Below are 21,072 nucleotides of genomic sequence, written 5' to 3' on the forward strand. Positions count from 1 at the left end.
TAGATTAGGGGCTAACACGTGGCAAGAAAAAAGAGAGATTCTGATTCAGTGTGGGCAACTTTTCCCTGGCAACCCTGCATTCTTTTCATATAAAAAGCTAGCTGATGATGATTCTTGTTTGCATAAACAGAGAGCATATTCTGAAGTGGTCTTCACTCTCACTCTCACACAAGATTTGGACTACAGCCATGGAACATTTACAGTCGCACAGGGCGGAGATGATAACCATTGCGGTGGCTCTCGTCGCCGTTGTTGGTGCCACCGCCTACTACTACTACCTCACCAAAAAACCTAAAGGTCACTTTTTTCAACCTCTTTCTCTCTTTTCTTTTTCTTTTTTCTTTCGATTTCTCCAAAATTCACAATGCTTCTGATCGTTCTTCCTTAGCTCTTGTTAATCAATGCTAACATTTCAATCTTAGATCCGATGCTCTGTAAGATTTTTTAAGCCAAAAAAAAAAATCAAAATCAAAATTTCATTTAGGTTTGGCGAGTAATTTTCTGCTATATACAGGCATTTTGTTGTTTTTGAAACTTGGACCATTACAAGATTTTGATGCTGTTTTGAACTCACTCTAGTTTAGGAGATTGTTACAATCATCGAGAATTTTATGCTCGCATTCAAACTCTTAAGAGATTTATTACAATCATGGAGAATTTTATGCTTAGTAATTAGAATTCAAATTCATAGTTACAATCTTTTCTCGAAAATAGAAAAAAGAAAAAGGAAATTTGATTTTTATTTTTTACTTTTTCTCTTGTATCTATAGTATACCTCTCCTAGGATGCACGGGCACGATATCGCAAAACAAGCAATTTTTGAAAAATTATAAAATGATACAATAGATAAGACACTGATACAACACGGGTACGGGTATGACACCTGAAATGAAGTATCTGATACAACACGGGTATGGGAATGAGGGAGGAACATACAGCTTTCATTGCTTTTAGATTAAATTTACTAAGAAATAATGACTTTTTTTTTTTTTTAAGCTCCTATTTTAGTAGAGCAATTGATTGATGAAATAGAGTTTTTAATGTTGTAAAAAAATTCAGTACAATTAGAGTATTTTACGGCCTTTATTATTAACCTGAGTTTTAATATAGATGTGTCATAATATAGGTTGCTTGGACCCCCAGCAGTTCAAGGAATTCAAACTTGTTAAACGCACGCAGCTGAGCCATAATGTGGCTAAGTTCAAATTTGCTCTTCCCACACCAACATCGGTATTGGGACTTCCAATCGGACAGCATATGAGCTGCAGGTTTTTATTTCATGGTTTTGTTTTTTTTACTTACCCACATCATCGAACAGAGCCTATATGTATTTTAATTTTTAATTGTACTAGACTTGTTAGTTTCTTTATGGTCTATCATGGGTTTTTTCACACTTTTCATCACTTCTACAGAGGAAAAGATAGTCTTGGTGATGAAGTGGTTAAACCATATACCCCAACAACTTTGGATTCTGATGTTGGATACTTTGAATTAGTTATAAAGGTTCATGTGCTATGCAACATACCATTTTCAAATTTACTTTTTTTCATTTCTTTTCTTTTCTTTTTTTTTTATTTTTTTATTTTTTTATTGTTTGTATTGATTATATGCTATTTGTCTGTTTCATGTTAAGTAGATGTATCCTCAAGGAAGGATGTCCCACCATTTTCGAGAGATGTGTGAAGGTGATTACTTGGCTGTGAAGGGACCCAAGGTAAACTTACTCCCTTTTGAGATACATTATTTCCAATTTCCATCTCTTGTGCCCCTTCTATCCATTCTGCTTTCTGAGATGGTTGGTGAGCTTCACCTATTGTGTAGCTTTTTGAATTGTTTGATTCAATTATGAGTCATTTAAATAGAAATAACATTCACTGTGAACAACTTGAGTAATATTGACGTTGGAAAAGTACGTAGGGTCTTCTTGTACAAGTTGATCTGTTCTACCTAATGACTATATTAAACCCATTATATAAAGTGAAGTCATATTATATTTGCTTCTTGAGATAAAATTCTCTAATCTTCGGTCTCATAGTTCATCAAGTAGGAATCACTGACGCTAGGAAAAAAAAACACACTCACACACATGCATACAATACATTTAGGATCATCTGTTATCAGACAGGGTTTTTTCCTTTTTCACATATAATGATGAGTCTTTCTAGGAATCTATGCTAAACGATATTTGGTAAATTACTGAATTGTTTCAAACTTAAATTGTTAGAAAATGGTAAATTTAATCATTTGACCACTATTTAACAATATTTATAACCCAAAAAAAAAAAAAAATTATGCCACAATAGATTAAGAGTGTTTCAAATGAGATGCTTAAGTATACAAAAAATGCTTCTTTATATTAAAAAAAAAATGAACACAGAACTATGGTTTATATATCCATTAGTATTCACTGTCCAAATATGAGTAAAGTTACAAGCAATCTATGAAATTTTAAGTTTTCTCTCTCTCTCTCTCTGGGTCTGTGAATGGTCTTTTTGTGATTAATTTAAATTTTTGTAATCCAGAAAATGTTCCCAAACCTCTGATCCTCTGGTTTATATCAGAATTTGAAATTATCTTAAATGGTTAATTGTGTTTATTATGTCACTTCCAGGGACGCTTCAAGTATCAGCCCAACCAAGTTAGAGCTTTTGGGATGCTTGCTGGTGGCACTGGCATTACTCCCATGTTCCAGGTTTTGAATTTTTGAGTGTAGATGCTGGAGGGTTTTCATCAATCCCAGTGGTTTTACTTTGAGTCTTATAGTTGCTTCCTCTTTCTGCTTTCTTTAGGTTGCAAGAGCCATCTTTGAAAACCCAGATGACAAGACCATCGTACATCTTATTTATGCCAACGTCACATATGAGGACATTCTATTGAAGGTAAAACTCTCTCTCTCTCTCTCTTGCTCTCTCTCTGCCTAACTCTCTAAGGTGGTCTTGTTTTACTATGGATTACATAGGATACCAATGTGTAAAATGGTCATCTCTTCCCTTTATTTAGTGCTCAGTGTACACCTCCAAAAATTGCATTGTTCCCCCTTATCCATAAACAACCATTTTTCTAGCCTGATTAAAAACTCCAAAACTTCTTAACCCAAAGACTCAACATTTTGTGAAGAGCACTGTGTCCCAATGCACCAAGTGTTATTTGACTCCATTGTTCAAACCTCCCCAAAAGAAAAGGGGGAAAAAAAAGGCTTAGGCTTAGGCTTAGGCTTAGGCTTAGGCTTAGGATATGGGTCCTACTGAGATGAGCTTTAAGATCTTTGTTACTTTGCTTACTTTGTATGTTCATAGACTCAAAGTTGAGGATGCTTGGAAAATTGAAGAGGAGAAAGGATTCATATTCTTCCAAAATCATAAGTTGTTACATAAGTGGAGAAAAATCATAGGTACTAATATACGAGAACAACAAAGATATTTAAATCTTTAAGAACAATCTTTATTTTATTTTTTGATAATTTAATAATTGGGGATGGGGAGATTTGAACCCAAGACATCTCCATTGAAAACACCAAGAGATTGAAAACACCAAGAGATGCTAGTTGAGCTATAAGGCTCTTGGCATCTTTAATCAATTTTGGAAACATATCATGCATAAAATCTTGGGAGAATGGAGAAAGGCTAGAAGAAGCTAAAAGCATGTGAAGGCATTTGTTTGAATTTTCATAGAAAAGAATAATTAGAAATTATGGGGCTTGACCAAGAAAATAAATGAGATCAGATATGTCAGATGATGATAGTGACTGATAAATTATGGACTCCCAAGCAGACGCTTCAACATGCGAGAAAAATTGGATGCAATTAATGAATTTCTAGTTACAAGTGGCTTGGAAAATAGTAGATGCGAGAAGTTCTTAACAATTAAGTTAACTTTATCGCAATTTTATCTGTACAGGACGAGCTGGATAACCTTGCCATTAGCTTTCCCAACCGCTTCAGCGTCTATTATGTTCTGAATCAGGTATTATTCATTATTATTATTATTATTAGGAGGTATTATTTATGACACAGATGTTTCTCTGTGTATTGCAGATCTCCCTTTCTTAGTAATTGAGTTAAATAATGAAAACTTTCATCATGCATTTCATTTGGCAAACATCACTTTTTCTCCTTAAGGTTTTCTCACTATCCAATCTAGTCAGCAATTAAGCTCTTCAATTTTGTAAAATGATCCAATTTGGTCCTTTAAGTTTTCCCCATTTTCAAACTTTGGTTCCTAGAGTATCAAAAGTTTGCAAAATTACTACTCCATGTTTTTTTCTTTAAATATCCTTGTATTTTCCCAACATTTTCTCATCAACCAAACATGAAATAGAGTTATTCAGCAAATTCAAGTTCAGAAAGCAAAAATCTTAATCCATTTTCTTTCCTCGTGGCCTTAGTGAGTTATCATGGTGGCCACGTGGCACTTTTCATCTACCTGGATATCTGGCATGTAATTTTTTAGCCATTTACAACTTTTTTATCATCAATTTGCCCAATCACATGATAGATTAGCATCCAAATTAGCATGCAGATCAAATCGGATCATTTTACAATGTTAAGGATTTGATTGGTACTTTTGAAACTCCTGGGACTAGGGTCGAGGCCTCAAGGGCTTGGGACTGATTGTTTACTCCAGTCAAGGGACAGAGATTTCATTATTGTAGAACCTTTGCATGCTTTGTTGCTTTTAGGCTTGTAAATTTGTAGGTGTGTCATATTTACTTGTAATTTGAAAAGTGCCTTGCTTTTATAAACCTGACTTATCCTGGGAGTGGACGTGTTTTTAACCTTTTTTCCTACTTGCAACTTGATATAAAATTACATGCCTCTCAATGGTTCTTGGCTTGAAAGTTGCCTAGAAAAGATTGCATGGATGCATAGCAAAGTTGGCTTGAAAAGATCCATGGATGCAAATCCATGAACTGGTGCAACGATTGGCCTGTTATTTGATGGGTGTGGCAAGGTTGCCATGCTTTCATCTTTGTTTTTTCCCATAAGCACTTTGATGTAGGGTCCGTTTGGATAGAACTTATTGCTGAAAACTGAAAACACTGTAGCAAAATAATTTTTAAATGTGTAAATAGTACTGTAGAACCCATTTTTAATTAAAAAAAATGCTGAAAATTGAAGTTTGTGGGTTTCGTGAACAGTGCATAGGAACCCACTTATACACGGAAAAGAGTTAAAAAGTTTACTTTTGTGGCTACTGTTCATGCGCAGTATATAAACAGTAGCCTTTGTCTCCCTTAAAAGCTGCGCAGAAAAAAAAAAAAAAAAAAAAAAAAACTGAAACGTGAACGTGGACACAGACGCTGGATCCAAACCCACTCATAGTTTTTTCTAGTTTATTTCATTGTGAACTAGTTGCTCTAGGATCAGGATCATGCTCACTGAAATGGAACTTTTGGTCATGTACACATCTAGTAGTAAAAGCTAATAGAGATAAAGTTACTCTAGACAGGGTAGCTATGACCTCAATTCATGAGTAGATTGAGATTTGATGGTCAGAATCCAGTCACGTATATGTATGGGCATTACTGATGGATTCTTGTTGTCCAATTTGAGGTATATTATGTGTAAACCAGAAAAATGGTTTTATATTTTCAAACTATGCTCAGAAATTGGAATAGAATTAACACTGGAAATGTTACTATGAGTTGGCTTTAGCCATTTCTTGAGATATACTATGGTCAGATTGCACCCGTTTGAATTTGCTTTCCATGGCTTTTTGGTTGACAAATCTCCCATCGTTCTTGTCCTGAGACAAATAGCGTCTGCTTCCCTGTTTGAAAAAGTTATCCTGTTAAAAATTTATGAACTTTCATAGACTTATTACTAGAAAACAAATAATTAAAAATATTATTGATATGCACAGATAATTAAAGATTTATTTGAAAATTTTGAAAGTGGTTGGGTCCTAGCTTTTTTTTTTTTTGATAAGTAAAAAGTGGTTGGGTACTAGCTTTTAGTCCATATGCTCGGTACACTTCGGTTTCTGCCTCCCCCATACTCCATTATTTTCCCCTTCCCCGATAGAAAATCTCTATAACAACTAACAAGTTAATTTTCTTGAAGATTTTTGTTTTTATTCTGTGGTTGTCATACTGATTGAATACAATCTACAGCCACCTGAAGGATGGGAAGGTGGTGTTGGGTATGTAACTAAGGAAATGATTCAAACAGTCTGCCCCTCGCCAGCACCTGATATTCAGGTGAAATTAAAACCAGTCTTCTTAAACATCTCTCTCTCTCTCTCTCTCTCTCTCTCCACACAGTAATTAGTTAATGCCATTGACTAGGACTAATTATTGTCTAATTGCAGATATTGAGGTGTGGGCCACCACTCATGAACAAGGCCATGGCTGCTCACCTTGATAATCTTGGATATGCTGCCCAAATGCAGTTCCAGTTTTAAGCATCTGCGGAGCTCTATCTTTTACTTTTTCCCATTTCGTAGCATAACAATGAGGCCTTTATGTAATTTCAGGCCTAACAGTTTTACTGAAAGTAGCTTAAATAGGTCCACGTTGTGTCATTTCAGACGGGAGGAGCTCAAATCTTGCACATTATAGAACATGTCAGGCTTTAATTTTTCTTTGTAAACCTATGTGCTACAACTTGAAATTCCTTTGTTCAGTTCTTGTACTTGCTGCAACTAATGGGATCAAGATCTTTTCTATTTGCTTTAAACTAAAGAAAATCTGTTGGCTAAAATCTAAATTACACACTTTGCCAAGTTGGTGGTAGACTTGGATTTTGGTTAGCTTCTAATTGAGCATGGATTTGTGTAAGGAACGAATTCTGAATGGGCCTTTGGCTTAGTTGTGTTTAGGTTTTGGTTTGAGGTTTGATTTGGTTCGGCCCAAATAGCAAGTGGATTGCGTTGGGTCCAATCAAGGGGTTTTTAGGGTTTAAACTTACCACCAATTTAATCCCTGTATTCACAGGACACGAGGTGCAATGAAATAACACACTCCATTCAGGATGGTGAATCTTGCTCAACCAGAAATCGACTACCAACATGCGCTGCAATTGTACGCCATACACAATATTTGGGATGACTCAACAGCATGCGTGGAACGCAAGTTCATTGAGTAGTGTAATTCGCTCAACAGAAAATCGACTACCTACACACTACTATTGTGCGTCATACACGAAAAACAGGATCACTCACCAGCGTGTACACATGCTCCCCATGCTCGTGCGCATCCTTATTTTTCTTGCACCAATTTTTATAGGATTTAGGTCTCCTGGTTTTATGATTCTTAAGTCACAAATTAGAGAATTAAGATAGTATATATATCCAATGCACTTATAATTTTGGATAATCACCACTGCAAATAGCTTTTCTACCCGCAAAACACAACTACTAAACCATGCAATTAAGCATCTGGACAGACCTTTTCCATTTCATATCATACACGTCCTTGACAATCAAAATATCACATCTAAACCACCGATTTGAGAACTAAATAACCTCAACTAGGAACAACTTCGTCATGTTCAGTACAAGCCACAAAACACAAATTTAATCCTCCAAAAAGAAGACTTAAAATAAATACAAAATGGGAATTGTACATGCAAACAATAAAAAAGCTCCAATCAAAATTGCTACCACCAATTATAATTCTAGAAACACAAATTAAACGTTGCCCTTGCATATGGAATTCTGATTTTAAGTACAATGTGCTGCTCCTAACTACCAGTAGGTCATCATCATCTTTCATAACAAAGCCTTACCTGTGGCAAAGTGTATGACAGTAGAAAAGACAAGTCACTCAAATTCCACACGTCAAAATAGCAAAATTACCAGTTGGAATGCATACAAGGCTTCCAAAAATTATAAATCTAAGTGCTTATCGCCTTCGCATGCCACGTCCGCGACCACGAAAACCTGCTCCTCCACGCCCTCTACCACCCATGGCACTAGCAGCTGCTTCTCCTTGTGCACTTTCAGACTGCATTTACCAAAATACATTATGCTTAACATGGCTTATGCATATCTTCAGAACAAAAAGGACAAATAAATCAATATATCTAATATTAGAAGCAAGCTTGAGCACAGACAAAACTTAGAGCATGCTAAAATGGCCACTATTTAGAATTGGTAAAACATGCCTAGACATATTTCTTCTGATAAACATCAATATGCATAGAGCTCAATCCATAAAACTATCCAGCAAATGGAAAGATTTAGGACACATCTATATTGCAATTGTACTAAAGATACCTATACATTTACAGTTACATATATGCCAGGTTGCACAACGAACCTTATATGGCAAGAGCCATAAACCTGTCCTTCCAGCAAATAGCAATATATTACCACCAAATCTACAAAGCACGAATTACTCTAAAGGGTGCTATTACCCTCATATTACCACACTATCCAATACATGTGCTGCCTCAAGTTTTCGAATAATATTTTGAATTGCTTAATTTGTGGAAACTACAAAGCCTAGTGTACATCTAACTGTGATATGATTTAGCCCAAACAAAAAAACCATTTTTCCACTTATATTTAGCCTTTTCAAACTATATAACTGCATAAACATGTTTGATTCTATAGATATGGTAAAGCGGTTCTAAACCAAGTTATATAACCAATAACAAAATGAAAAGACACGCATTGATTTGTTTATAAAATTTCATTTCATTTTAAGGCTAGAAACTTTAGAGCTCTCCCTGAGTAGTCCATAATCAAAATTTAAATACAAGCTTACCAGTCTTAATGCCTATTTGTCAAAGATTTTGGCACCTATTAAAGGCTTTATTGTAACTATTATCATTAATAAAGAGATTGAAATCTTATTTTAAGCTTTGGGTGTGATTTCCTTCTTCCTAACCGTGATTGAGTAGGGTCTATCTTTCCTAGCTTCTCCTTCTATTCATTGTTTTGACACCAAACAGCCATCAAATTCACTCAAATCCACTTTCTTTTTCTTTTTTGTTTGTTGTTTGTGTGTGGGGGGGTGTTTGGGCAGGGGGGTGTCTTATTCAAACCTAAACACTCAAAACATCAAAGCCTATTCAAGAAGCCTTTTTTTTTCTCATCACAAATCCTAACTTCGTGCTGAATTTCTAAAGATTTTACATCAAGATACAAACTGACACTATACGATTGCAATAACAAGTCTCAACAGAGAGGTACCCAAATAAAGCATCAGTTTCCTCTTGCAAAACATGAAACAGAATGTAAAATACCTTTGGGTTTTTAACTGTCTCATCCACACTTAAAATAAGGCAGGCAGCCTCAGTAGCCGCATTTATAGCATTGATCTGCAGCAATTAAGAAGTCACCAAAGAGCCAACAAGTAAAAACATCAGCAAAATATTTTGCATTAACAAACAAATAAGCAGACTGGAAACTAAAAAATACCTTCACAACCGCCGGCTCCCAGACAAAGTTAGCAAATGAATCGGTAATTCCACCAGTGTTGATATCCACCCCGTAATTTGCGCCTTCACCTATTAATTGTAATAATGTGTGAACAAAAGAACTCAGAAACTACTGTTTGATGTAAAATCACAATAGAATCTGTTCCAATATGAAATTCCTCCAAACGAGGAAAGGGAACACCCTTATTGGAATTGAATTTGGTGACTATATGATTATATTACTTAATTCAATTAATTCTGGTGGTTATAAATGCAGAACAAAGAAAGTAGCAGTAACCAACACTTATATAACCAAAGTGAGGAAAATAAAATCTATAACAGAAAGAGACCAACCAGATTGTAGGGCATGTTTCTGTCTTAATTTGTTTAGAACATCAGTTGCATCAAATCCAGCATTATCACACAATTGCCGTGGAATAACCTGCAATATCAGGGGAACATACCTTCATCACATGGTCCCATCAAAAATCAAAAGTCTTTATAAACAACACAAGTAGATAATACTTCCTCTCTTTTTTTGGGTTAGGTACTCAAACTCAAACACCTGCACAGATTAAACCAGTGACCTTCCCCAACCGAAACTATCTCATAATTATTAGAAATGATTGAGGTTCAAAATTCAGAGACATCTACACTAATTTATTATGCTGTGTTCCAGAAATCAGACAGTTAAGATCCTGACATAGGTGTAGTTTCTAACATGAGATTAGAATAAAAATTTCCAGGTCACTCCAGCAAAATCACACCCAAAGAAAGCTTTGTGCCAAGGTTGGATTCAAAGATTGGCAAACCAGGCACCACATCAGGCTAGGAAATATCAGTCTCAATAAATGCAAATTTGTAGTTGCAAACATGCGTACACACACACACACACACACATGCTATCTATCAGTAGGATCTTGAACCCATGACTTAAGCCTCAAACTATTCACACCGGGGACTCCCTCCCTTCCTCCCTAATACTCAATTAAGCATGACAAATGGTCGAGGTCAGCTCTATGAATTCTTTACCACCTAAATGGGTTCAAATACACTTACCTTCTTTGACTACTCTGCCCTATTAAAAAAAACCTTTTTTGCCACTTCAACTCATGTGTGTTTTTTTAGCTCTGTTTAACATTTTTTTTATCACATCTGGAGAGATCAATTAGGTTGTGCTTTTCTTATTTATAAGTATTTTCATGATAGGAATGTTTATTATGCTCATTCCTACTTGGGAAAATTCAGATGCAAGGGAAATGCAACCATGGAATATCAAATTTATAAGTGCTTGATAATGGGAATTGGAATCAATAGAATCTATGTTTGAGGTTCTATATTCCAATATCCTAAATGGGAGGGTTTGAATCACATGAGGTGGAGGTTGACTAGTGATGGCAAGTTCAATGTTCCATCATACTATGATGCTTTAAGAGGCTCCATTAGAGTAAGTTTCCCTGTAAAAGTATTGGTGCACTATGCTCCAAACAATTTGGTTTTTGTGTCAACAGCAGCAGGGGGGAATCTTAACAGGTAAAAGAGATAATGTGTTCCACTACACTTGAAGCACTAACGCTACATTTTATTGGGGTTAAAAGCGAGGATGGAAAATGGGGGGAAGGAACAGGGAGAGGAAAATGTGATTTTCCACTGTTTGATTGGAGTGAAAAGGGAGAGGAAATAAAATAGAGTAGATTGAGTTTTCCACAGAAGCCCACCAAATTGGTGAGAAAAGAGGAGAGAAAATGGTAATGAGATGAAAAGCGCAAAATTATCCCTGCTCATTCTAATTTTAATAATAGGGGCATAACAGTAATCTACTCTTTATCCTTCTACTTTTCCATCCTCTCTACCAAACACACATGATGAAAAATACAAATATTTTCTGTCCTCTTAACTTTTCCATCCCCCAACCAAACAAAGCATAAAAGTAATAGATATTTCCATGTCCAACCAACCATACAATTTTTTTTCATTTAAAATAAAACAAAGATGACCAAGAAGACATACCTCAAGAGCTTTAGCATAAGAGTTGATAAAAAGCTGAGATTTCCCAGCTATTGTGCGAGCATGCTGCCTAAGATATCGACTTATCTCCATCTGCCAACAGAAAACAACATTTTGAATCACCAAAATATCCTTAAAATAACCACCAATATTGAATAAAGTGTCGCAAAATCATACATCTATAGCACCACCACCAGCAACTACAGTGGAGTTCTTCATAGCCCTTCTAACGATCATGATTGCATCATGTAAACTCCGCTCAGCTTCCTCAATGAACTGAATGCAAGACAAATTCAAGGTCAAGACAGAAAATACGTGCACATGCACACAAGCATAAGAATATCATACAGTTTTTTAACAATTGACAGACCTGATCAGCTCCACCACGCAAAACTATGGTAGCTGTTAGGCCAGACGGACATCCACTAAATATATTGAACCTCTCATTTCCAACTTGCCTTTCCTCAAAAAGCTCACAAGTCCCAAGAACCTAGATGACAAACAAATCTAAAAAATTTCAGTTGATATTGAACAAAAGAAGGAAGTACTCTCCAGTAACACATAGAACAACATTTAGCAAAAGAATGTCTCTGGTCTGAAATGGGATATATAAAGCAAGAAAGGCAACATAGAGACCTCATCAATAACATTGTTGACAGATGTTTGTACAGTCCCTCCAGTTGCAGCAGCAACACGTCGCAAATCTTCTTCTGTTACACGACCAGCACAGAAAATATCTCGATCTGCAAAATACTGTAAAAAAACAACCAGTTTGGTAGGTATGAATAAGATTCTTATAATAGTCACAGTTTTTATTTTATTCACATTAAACTATGGCTCCATTAAAATAGTAAAATGAAAATAGCATGGCTACATACAATTTGTTCCAGCAAATCCTAAAGTTACATAACCTTTTTTTTTTTTATTAATTCACTACATAAAACCTTTTAAACTCGTTAATAAGCAAAAAATTTATATGGCTACTAGCAAAAAGCTAATGACAATTTTGACATTAAAATGTAAGCATTGAAATTAAATACATTGATGCCCAATGGTCTTTTGGACCAAATAGCATCTTTTCCACCATTAAACAAAGGCTGGATAGTACAGTCATAACTCTTAAGTTCAATCTAATGAGAGGGGGGAGGGGGGGGGGGGGGGGGCATGAGAGTGTACTATTAAAAAAATATGCAAATGCTCATGAAGTGTGTTATACACAAAAAGTTATCTACAAAACTTATAGTTATAGCAAGCAGAATCTGAAAAATGAATAAATGTATTTAGCAACAGGAAAATAGATACCTGTGTAGCTAGATCACCAATAGCCAGCCTTGAAAGAACAACTTTAGCCCCACTCTGTACACATTTGTCCAACTTGTCATATATGATATTCCATTCAGCATCGACTATTGACTGATATTGTGAAGGATCTGAAAGTCTACAGACATTGGGGAAAAAAAGGTGTATAAGCAATTTCTCAAAAGGAACATGACAAACAAAATAAATCTGAAACAATTACCTTATCTCAGCATTTTCTTTCTCAGATTTCAGTTCCAACTCGATGTTTAAGAGAAGTATCTTGGGATTTAAAAATTTCTTTGGCTGCTGTTCAAAACCCGCGTATGAAAATGTCTTTTTAAAGGCAACACCATTTACCAGAAAGGAATCGCGCATGTTTCCACCAGGAACCTGTACAAGCAGCCCATATTTCCCAATTCATTGATTTTGCAAAACATTTCAAGCTAAGTACAAACCTTTTTGCTTTATGAATAGCAATTTTTTTTAATCAAAAAGTACCCCAGTACACAAGAAATATACTAAGAGAGTAATAACATCAAGAAAAAACAACTACCAATGAAAGCAAGCAAAGTAAACAAGGAATTGGTGGGTAGCACAGCCATCCACTAATACAAGCCCTTAAAAAGAACAACCTCAACTCCTTCAAAGGCCTCTCAACACCTTAAAATGCTCTACGGTCATGCTCCTTCCAAATTGAACACGTCAGACAAAGGGTATACCACTCCAAATTGCCAATACTGGTCTTAAAAGGAGTGAAGGACTAGGAGATAAATAACCTTTTCTTAGAAAGACTAGGATTCCTAATAACCAAATAGAAAAAGGAATCAAAACATAAACTAAATCTCATGGGCCTCTAAAACTACCCTTATTATAGTAAAACTTCATTAAAATTAATCCAACAACATTCTTACTTAAAGACACTTAATACTAAGATTCAAGAATAACAAAAGTAGCCTAATAAAGGTGCCACAAAAGCCCCACATTGAAACTGGACCACAATTCTTAAATCTTTTGTAATCCAATCTGGTTTTTTAGGGGGAAAAAAGGTCTTAAGAATACCAAGTTGGGATCCTTAGTTTACTCAGTCCTCAGGAATGAGAGCTGGAATCTGTAGACATCCTTTTTGCACTTTTTTGTATTCAAACTCTCTGTATAGACAGGAAAAGGATCATATGGCTTGGAAAGGGGCAAAACCCGACCACGTTGCAAGCAGGTCAGTGTCAGCATGGATCTTAATAATATGCATTTTACAGTGCAAGTCATTGGGTCATAATCCCCAGCCAAGCAAGTGGATTAAGACTTCCAATTATTAAAAGCATTTTTTTTAATAATTACCAATTATTAAAAGCTGAAACAGCAAAACAACAGTAGTTATAAATACAAGCTTATATGACTAACAGTTGATCTTACCTTCTTTATTCCAATCATATTCAACCTATCTTCATGCCCAATTGCAATTACAGCATCAACAACCATTGAGGCAAAGAATTCTTTTTCTCCCCCAATGAGTTTTGAAGAGAGTGTAGTAGCAGCACATTTAGCTAGCAAGCTTTTCTTTTCTTCTAGACTTTTTCCCTCTATGCTAACTGCTAGTTCTTTGACCTTTTCAAGTGCCTGCAACATTTTTCATAATATGTAAGATGAAGGAAGGTGAACAACTCATAATAAAAGGAGAGGGGGGGGGGGGGGGGGGAGTCAGATCATCTACCAAATTGGATGCAATCCGATAACTGCGTATCAAATTTTGCGGGTGGACCCCATCCTCTATAAAAGGCTTGGCCTCCTTTAGAAACTCCCCTGCAAGCAGAACCACTGTAGTGGTTCCATCACCAACCTGCACCACAAACATAACAACTGTTAAATCCTCCAAAAACCCAGTATAAAATGTAGCCATAGCCACACAGATGAACCGGGTTAAATTAAATATCTAGCATATCACATTACTCTTAACCAAAACAAAAAAAATGAAAAACTAATTCAAGATCCACAGCATGAACATTGCGGATCCACACTTCTCCAACAGTACATGACCTGTGGAGTAGGGTAGTTCTCTTGAATTATCATGCCGAATGATACTTAAGAAACATAAAGCTATTCCTAGAAAGAGACCCTTTAGTCCCAAATCTTTTGGAGTCCAGCTATGGATCCTCAACAAATTAGTCAGAGTCGGCCACATGCATTCATTTTCGGTCATTCCATTCTATCCAAAGTCATTATCTCTGTCACTTCCTTAATTAACATGCCATATTTTTACTAGTGATCCCTTTAACATGACCTAACACTCAAATAAGGAGTACCCATATTTTGCCAACAAAATGCTCAAAGAAAGAAATAAATTAAACATAGTTTGGTTTTGAAATCACAATAACAATAACAATAACAATAACAATAGGGTTGGACCTCGGAGTCTTGGGATTTGGCGATATCGACGAGGATCTTGGCGGCGGGGTGGACGATGTCAAGGAGCTTCATGATGGTGGCGCCGTCGTTGGAAATGGTGACGCTGCCCTTATCGTCGTGGATGAGTTTATCCATACCCCTGGGACCCAGGGTGGTCCGCACCACGTCGGCGACGGCGGTGCAGGCATTTATGTTGCTGACTAGCTGCGCCTTTCCTTGCGAGGTGTCGGTCCCCTCTTTCAGAAGTATGATCTGCGGTTGCTGTTTTATTTTTTTTTCACGGGCATTTTCACAAACACAAAGGAGACAATGTTAGTAAGAGACTAAAACAAGAAGAAGTACTAGAAATAATGAGAGTAATGAAAATCAGAGAGAGAGAGAGAGAGAGAGTACCATCATGGCTGACATTGTTGTGGATTGTGGAGGTTTGGTTTTTGAGAGTGAGAGAGAGAGAGAGAGAGAGAGAGAGAGATTATGGGAGGGAAATGAAGGCTAGGGTTTTGTTACCTTTCACTTCAGTTCCAGGGCTCTCTTGTCTTTTCTTTTCTATTTTATAATTTGGGGTTTTTCGTTTTAAGTTTGTGGCGCTTTCTAGTTTATTCGATTCGGGGATTCTGGGGAAAGATGGCGAGTCTAGGGGGCTGTTTAGGCTTTGCCACACAGCATTCCTTTGTATATAAGGGTCATAAAATACTTTTAAAAATAATTCTTAGTACCTCCGTTATCATTTACTATCATATATTTAAAAAAAAAATTCCGCAAAATGAAACTTTTTTTAGAACTATAAAAGGATCTAATTTTTATAGTTGTACTCTAATTAAATAATGTATTATAAACTCGGTTTAGAACATTAATATTACTATTTTTCGTGTGTTTTAATAAGTATTAATGTTTATTCAAAAATAATAATAATATTTTTTAACATTATTTATTAAAAGATTGAGGTGAAATTATTGGAAACACAAATTTGTGTTGGGGAAGAATATTTTATTTTCCATTTGTATGAAGGCTAAGAGTATTCTCATCAAAGGTGTTATAAATGTTAAAATGCTATTTTTAGTATTTACAACCCCAAAAACCTACTCTATCAAAGATGTCATATGCCAAAAAATTTGTTATCTTGCTACAATGAGAGCAGAGAATGAGGTTGTTGGGTGTTGTGGTTGGAGGAGATAAGCTTAAAAAGCTCCGGCCATGGAGGTTTAGAAGGAGAGCTCAGTTTTATAGAGAGAGCTCGATAGAGTGAGAAGTGTTTTAGGCCAATGGAGAGATGGAGTTTAGTGGTCAGCTATGGAGCACGGGTTTAAGAGCAAAATATCAAAGAGAGGGAGAAGGTTCTAGATATATTGGGTTTTGACAGAGGGAGGGAGAGGCAAAGGGAGAGAGAGACAGAATAAAAAAATAATAAAGAATATTTAAATAAAGTGGTAAAACATATAAGTTTTGATGTAGGGTATATTGTAAAGTGATGTATCATATGCTATAAAGTTGGTTATTCGGATGGTAAATGCTAGAATTTGTAAAACCTTTAATAAGAAGGCTCTAAATCAAGAGATTGATTTCAAAAAAAGATTATGGAATTGATATTTTATACAATAAAATATTAATATGTAATTCAAATTCAAATTATGTTTGATTAGGGTATGTAATTCCATTGAAAATATGTAGCTATTTAGTTTTTAGTGGTGTGGACATAGGTCATTAAGTCCAACCACATTAGTTTTTCTCTCTTTTTTCTCTTTATTTCTATTCGTGAGTCATTAAGTTGAACCACGTTAGTTTTTCTCTATTTCTTCTCTTTATTTCTATTCGTGAATCTTCTACAATTTCATATTGTTCTCTTTAATTTTCAATGTAAATTTTGAAATTTCAATACTTAAAATCATGTTTTTTAAATATAATTTTCAAAAAAATGTAAATTTTTTTTGGGGGGTTAAAAGGTCATTCATTAAGAACTAACTAGCCAAAATAGGCAAAGTATTAGGGCTTCGCCTTACATACAGACCATTCACATCATCATTCACAAAAGCTACAATCTTTGGAGTGGGGGGTACATTATAGTTTTCAATTTCCATCGGCATTGTGCATCCCCTCTTCACTAGCCAATCTGCACATCTGTTCACTTCTCCAAAAACATGGCTGACTGTGACCTGCCGAAACTTGCTTATTAGAAGGCACCTGTAGTCATTTAAAAGAGGTGAAAATGTTGCACTGTGGTTTGAGTTAGAAAGTAAAAGCTAGACAATAGTTTTGGCATCCAATTCAACTTCTAGATAGTTAATTCCCAACTGCATAGCAATTTGCAGTCCATCTCTCAAAGCCTACAATTCAGCTAATAAGCTGGTAGCGTAGTCTATTCTTAGAGAAAATCCTTTGATCCACATCCCTCTGTAAACCCTGAGAATTCCTCCACCACCTACTCTCCCTAGGTTACCCAAAAAGGCACCATCGATATTAAGTTTTGCCCAACCCTCCCTTAGTTTTTTCCACCTGATTTGAGTTGCTGTGTAGTGCTTTTCTTTCTCCCCAACGCAAAAGAAGTATTCAACAGACTAATTAATGCAATAGGTATGAAGGCTCATATTCAGAGTAGTATTTTTGAACACCACCCTGTTTCTGTGCTTCCATAGGTGCCAGATTGCAAACGGAAATTGGATTCTCCAAGGGCATCCATTCACCATAATATTGGGATCACAAAGACAATTGATTTTTATCCAATCCAATAGATCCAATTGAAAGGAAGCTTGAAGGGTAACTGGTGTTTTGATTTTCCTCTGGAAATCCATAGCAAAAGGACATTCTCTCAAGGCATGGCTAAGAGTCTCCTCTACATTTTTACAAATTGGATAGGTTCTATCACATTCCACTCCTCTAGCAGCAATGGTCTCCCTCACCGGCACACTTTTATGATGACATAACCATAAAAAGTGAACTATTTTAGGTGCGGTATCAAGCTTCCAAATCCATTTACCCGAGAACTCTGGAATTTGATCTTCTTCAGGCTTTGCCAGTTTATAGGTTGGAGCCATGCTAAACTCTCCATTTGGGGCATATTTCCAACTAATAAAGTCCTTACTTTCTCCAAATAGAGGGATGGGGATCGCATTAATTTTTTCCTTAATGGTGCTAGGAATCACAAAGGATAGCTTTTCCCAATTCCAACAGCCGTCTTTGAACATTTCCTCAATGGTGAGCTTGTCCTCATTACATTGCAGCAGACCTTCAATAAGTTCCCTCATCTCGTGGCTTTTTTGATCTAAGAGTATGTCCATAATTTAAGCTTTGAGTTATTGCCTGCATTCCAACAGATACCCTTTGCAAATACTGGGAACCCGTGTTTGATTGATTTCCATGTGATAGAGCATGAGAGTTTATCTGGATCCTTGGATTTACTTCTTGTATGGGATCAATATTTATTTAAGATCAACTTAGCCCAAAGAGCATCTTTCTCCATATAGAGCCTCCAATTCAGCTTCGCTTGTAAGGCTAGATTTCTTGCCCTGGTTGCATGGATCACGAGTCCTCCTTCCTCCTTGGTTCTAGTGATTTTACTCCATCCCACTAAGTAAGTGCATTAAAAGATGCTATTCACTAACATAATTCTCACGGTATTATTTTTAATAATTATAAATAAAATAATATTATTTTTTCAAAAAAAGGATTTTTTATTTTTATTTTTATTGTTATCCCTTATCTCAATTCTCAATATAGGCTAAATAGTAAATTCTAAAGATTTTTTTTTTCAATAGGGAAAATACAGATGATTATAAATGGTTGTTCCGGTAAAAAAAAAAAAAAGGAGAATATAGGAGGTTTAAGACGTGGCCTAAATGTTGAAATTTTTGAAATATGTTATTTTCCTAATTGACCATATTTTTTTTATAAAATTTATTGTGAATAATGTGTAAGGGTATTTTAAACCATGAAAAGAATACACTTATAAATTCTCTTAATAAAGTTTACAAGTATAGATAAAATGAGTATAATGAATAAAATAGCTCATTTTTTTCCTTGAACCACATGGCACAACTTAGAGCACTCATATCAATGCTTGTATAATAGAAAAAATATCACATTTTAGCTAATTAAACCCAAAATTCACCCATATCAAGCCATACAAAATTGTGTAAAAATACATGATTTTTACAAAGTAAATTTACACTTGCACTAATTATTTTGCATTTATTTTTTTAAATTATTTATTTATATATCCCATTGATGAAGTAAAAGAATGAATGATAGTTGTTGTGTGTTAAAAAAGAGAAATAATTATAAAAAAGTTGATATTTTAATCAAATATATTATAAAATAAATATTCTAATATCGAGCATTTTGAAAAGTGAGTATATAAAATAAAATAAAGTGAGTTTTTATACTAAAATAGACACGCAAAAAAAATTGCACAAGATAGTGCAAATGCTATACTATTATTTAGTAAACCCATGTCAACTTATCATATTTTATAAAGAAAGAAAAATGGGTTTAGGGTCAAGTTCATTTGCAAACCAAATCTCACCCAAACCCAAACACATGGGTCAGGTGTTTTGCCCTAAACTCCTCATAGCTAATGGAATGAAACGGGATTTAGAACCATACTTTTTTGCACCATGCAATAGGCTCATGGCCCACTTCATTTTCACATATTGGGTCCTTGATCGTGACCCATATTTTGTCTATGTCGCATAATGGGCTTATGACCCGTGTTCCCCTTGCATCATGAATTAGGGTCAAGGCCCATGTTGATATTTAAACAAAATCCGTATTTGAGGAAAATGCTCAATTACAAGCTAATACAAATAAGAAAAAAAAGTAAGTTCTTATATTAAAATAGATACTAATAAAAAAAAGTGTTCCTCTTACATCATGATTTGGGGTCAAGGCCCATGTCTATATTTATACAAAATCGGTATTTGCGGAAAATGCTCAATTACAAAGCTAATTCATTTGGGCCGCATGGCTAAAGCCATTAAGCTCATGCAAGTTTCTTGAAAACCTAAGTTTGATAGATGGAATACCACATTTGGGCCCCCAAAACAATCCAACTCATCAAACCCATCACTTGGAATAACATGGATCCGACCTAAATCTTCTCATACCTACTAATTGGTGTACTTAAGATGCATTTCCTCTATTAAGGAACTAGATAGGAGAATGTTTTCCATGTGTGAAGCTTAAATAGGAGTTCAATTCACTTCTTCTCCACTAAAACACCATGTGAGTTCAATTCACATCTTCACAAAAGACCGGAAAAAAAAATTTTTGTCCCTACAAACTTTGATTCAGGATTCAAACCCATGAACTTTCGTGGGATAATCTTGGGTTTTGTGATTTGGACGGTAAAAGGTACGTTCTAACAATTCTCCAGCAATCTATGAAAAAGTAACATGCATGAACTTTGCATGTCACAGGTGGGCCATGTGAACCTCTAGATGAGTAGGTGCAATACAAAGATTTTTCATTGGTTAAACTCCTGAAGAACCAACCAACATTGGGAAGAATGAGTCCTTTTCCATTCGACATTTGATGTATTATTTGAAATCTCATATTTCTACTCCATCAACAACCTATTCCATCAATCAATAATTGTTGCATTGTCCAAAAAACCCAGCCTTCCCCACATCACTCTCTCTCTCTGTTCCTATCTATCCTCTCCTTTTCAAAGAAATCAAGCCCTATTTAAGGAAGACAAATAAAACAGAGGCAATCGTTTCACATACTGCAATTTAGAATCTCAGCATCAACATCAGGTATGCACAAGCAATTTTCTGCAAATTCTATCAAGCAAGATATAAATGGGAAGTTCCCAGATATCCTTTACTTTCAAAAGAAATAAAAAAGTTCCCCAGAAGTCCATTGCAGAAATTAAGAAACATTTTCCGAACTTTGCTGCGATTATATTTTAGTCAGCAGGGAAGAATCAAAGAACAGAACCCTACAAGATCAGTGGGAGTCCTTTGCTGTTTATTATCATTGTATATTTTGGACAGGGTGGTAGCTGTGG

At 35.5% G+C, this 21,072-nt stretch overlaps 2 protein-coding genes across 2 annotated transcripts; one reads left to right on the plus strand and one right to left on the minus strand.

Moving 5' to 3' along the window:
• Window positions 1-117: 117 nt before the first annotated feature.
• Window positions 118-6,687, plus strand: LOC142607865 (NADH--cytochrome b5 reductase 1-like). The gene is made up of 9 exons (XM_075779513.1): window positions 118-297; window positions 1,127-1,268; window positions 1,413-1,503; window positions 1,637-1,714; window positions 2,612-2,692; window positions 2,790-2,879; window positions 3,898-3,963; window positions 6,113-6,199; window positions 6,310-6,687. Exons 1-9 carry the CDS (start codon window positions 189-191, stop codon window positions 6,400-6,402), a joined length of 837 nt encoding a protein of 278 aa, XP_075635628.1. The 5' UTR covers window positions 118-188; the 3' UTR covers window positions 6,403-6,687.
• An 827-nt stretch (window positions 6,688-7,514) lies between these two features.
• On the minus strand, window positions 7,515-15,718 carry LOC142607866 (T-complex protein 1 subunit eta). Its single transcript, XM_075779514.1, has 14 exons — window positions 15,465-15,718; window positions 15,072-15,332; window positions 14,380-14,505; window positions 14,082-14,285; window positions 12,892-13,061; window positions 12,675-12,810; window positions 12,009-12,125; window positions 11,743-11,862; window positions 11,550-11,648; window positions 11,376-11,465; window positions 9,720-9,807; window positions 9,367-9,455; window positions 9,192-9,266; window positions 7,515-7,945 (listed from the first exon to the last, which is right to left on the minus strand). Exons 1-14 carry the CDS (start codon window positions 15,477-15,479, stop codon window positions 7,844-7,846), a joined length of 1,692 nt encoding a protein of 563 aa, XP_075635629.1. The 5' UTR covers window positions 15,480-15,718; the 3' UTR covers window positions 7,515-7,843.
• Window positions 15,719-21,072: the final 5,354 nt, after the last annotated feature.

This window comes from Castanea sativa, chromosome 8 (assembly GCF_040712315.1).
Source record: "Castanea sativa cultivar Marrone di Chiusa Pesio chromosome 8, ASM4071231v1".
In the NCBI taxonomy this organism is placed as follows: Eukaryota; Viridiplantae; Streptophyta; class Magnoliopsida; order Fagales; family Fagaceae; genus Castanea; species Castanea sativa.

Excerpts from the sequence above, each read along its gene's own strand:
- LOC142607866 (XM_075779514.1), bottom strand. Across the intron at positions 11,649-11,742 it reads TGCGTGGTGGAGCTGATCAG|TTCATTGAGGAAGCTGAGCG; the intron begins GTCTGTCAATTG and ends TCTTGCATTCAG. Across the intron at positions 7,946-9,191 it reads AGACAGTTAAAAACCCAAAG|TCTGAAAGTGCACAAGGAGA; the intron begins GTATTTTACATT and ends TGGTAAATGCAG.
- LOC142607865 (XM_075779513.1), top strand. The coding sequence starts at position 189 with ATGGAACATTTACAGTCGCACAGGGCGGAGATGATAACCATTGCGGTG. Across the intron at positions 1,269-1,412 it reads GGACAGCATATGAGCTGCAG|AGGAAAAGATAGTCTTGGTG; the intron begins GTTTTTATTTCA and ends TCACTTCTACAG. Across the intron at positions 2,693-2,789 it reads GCATTACTCCCATGTTCCAG|GTTGCAAGAGCCATCTTTGA; the intron begins GTTTTGAATTTT and ends TGCTTTCTTTAG.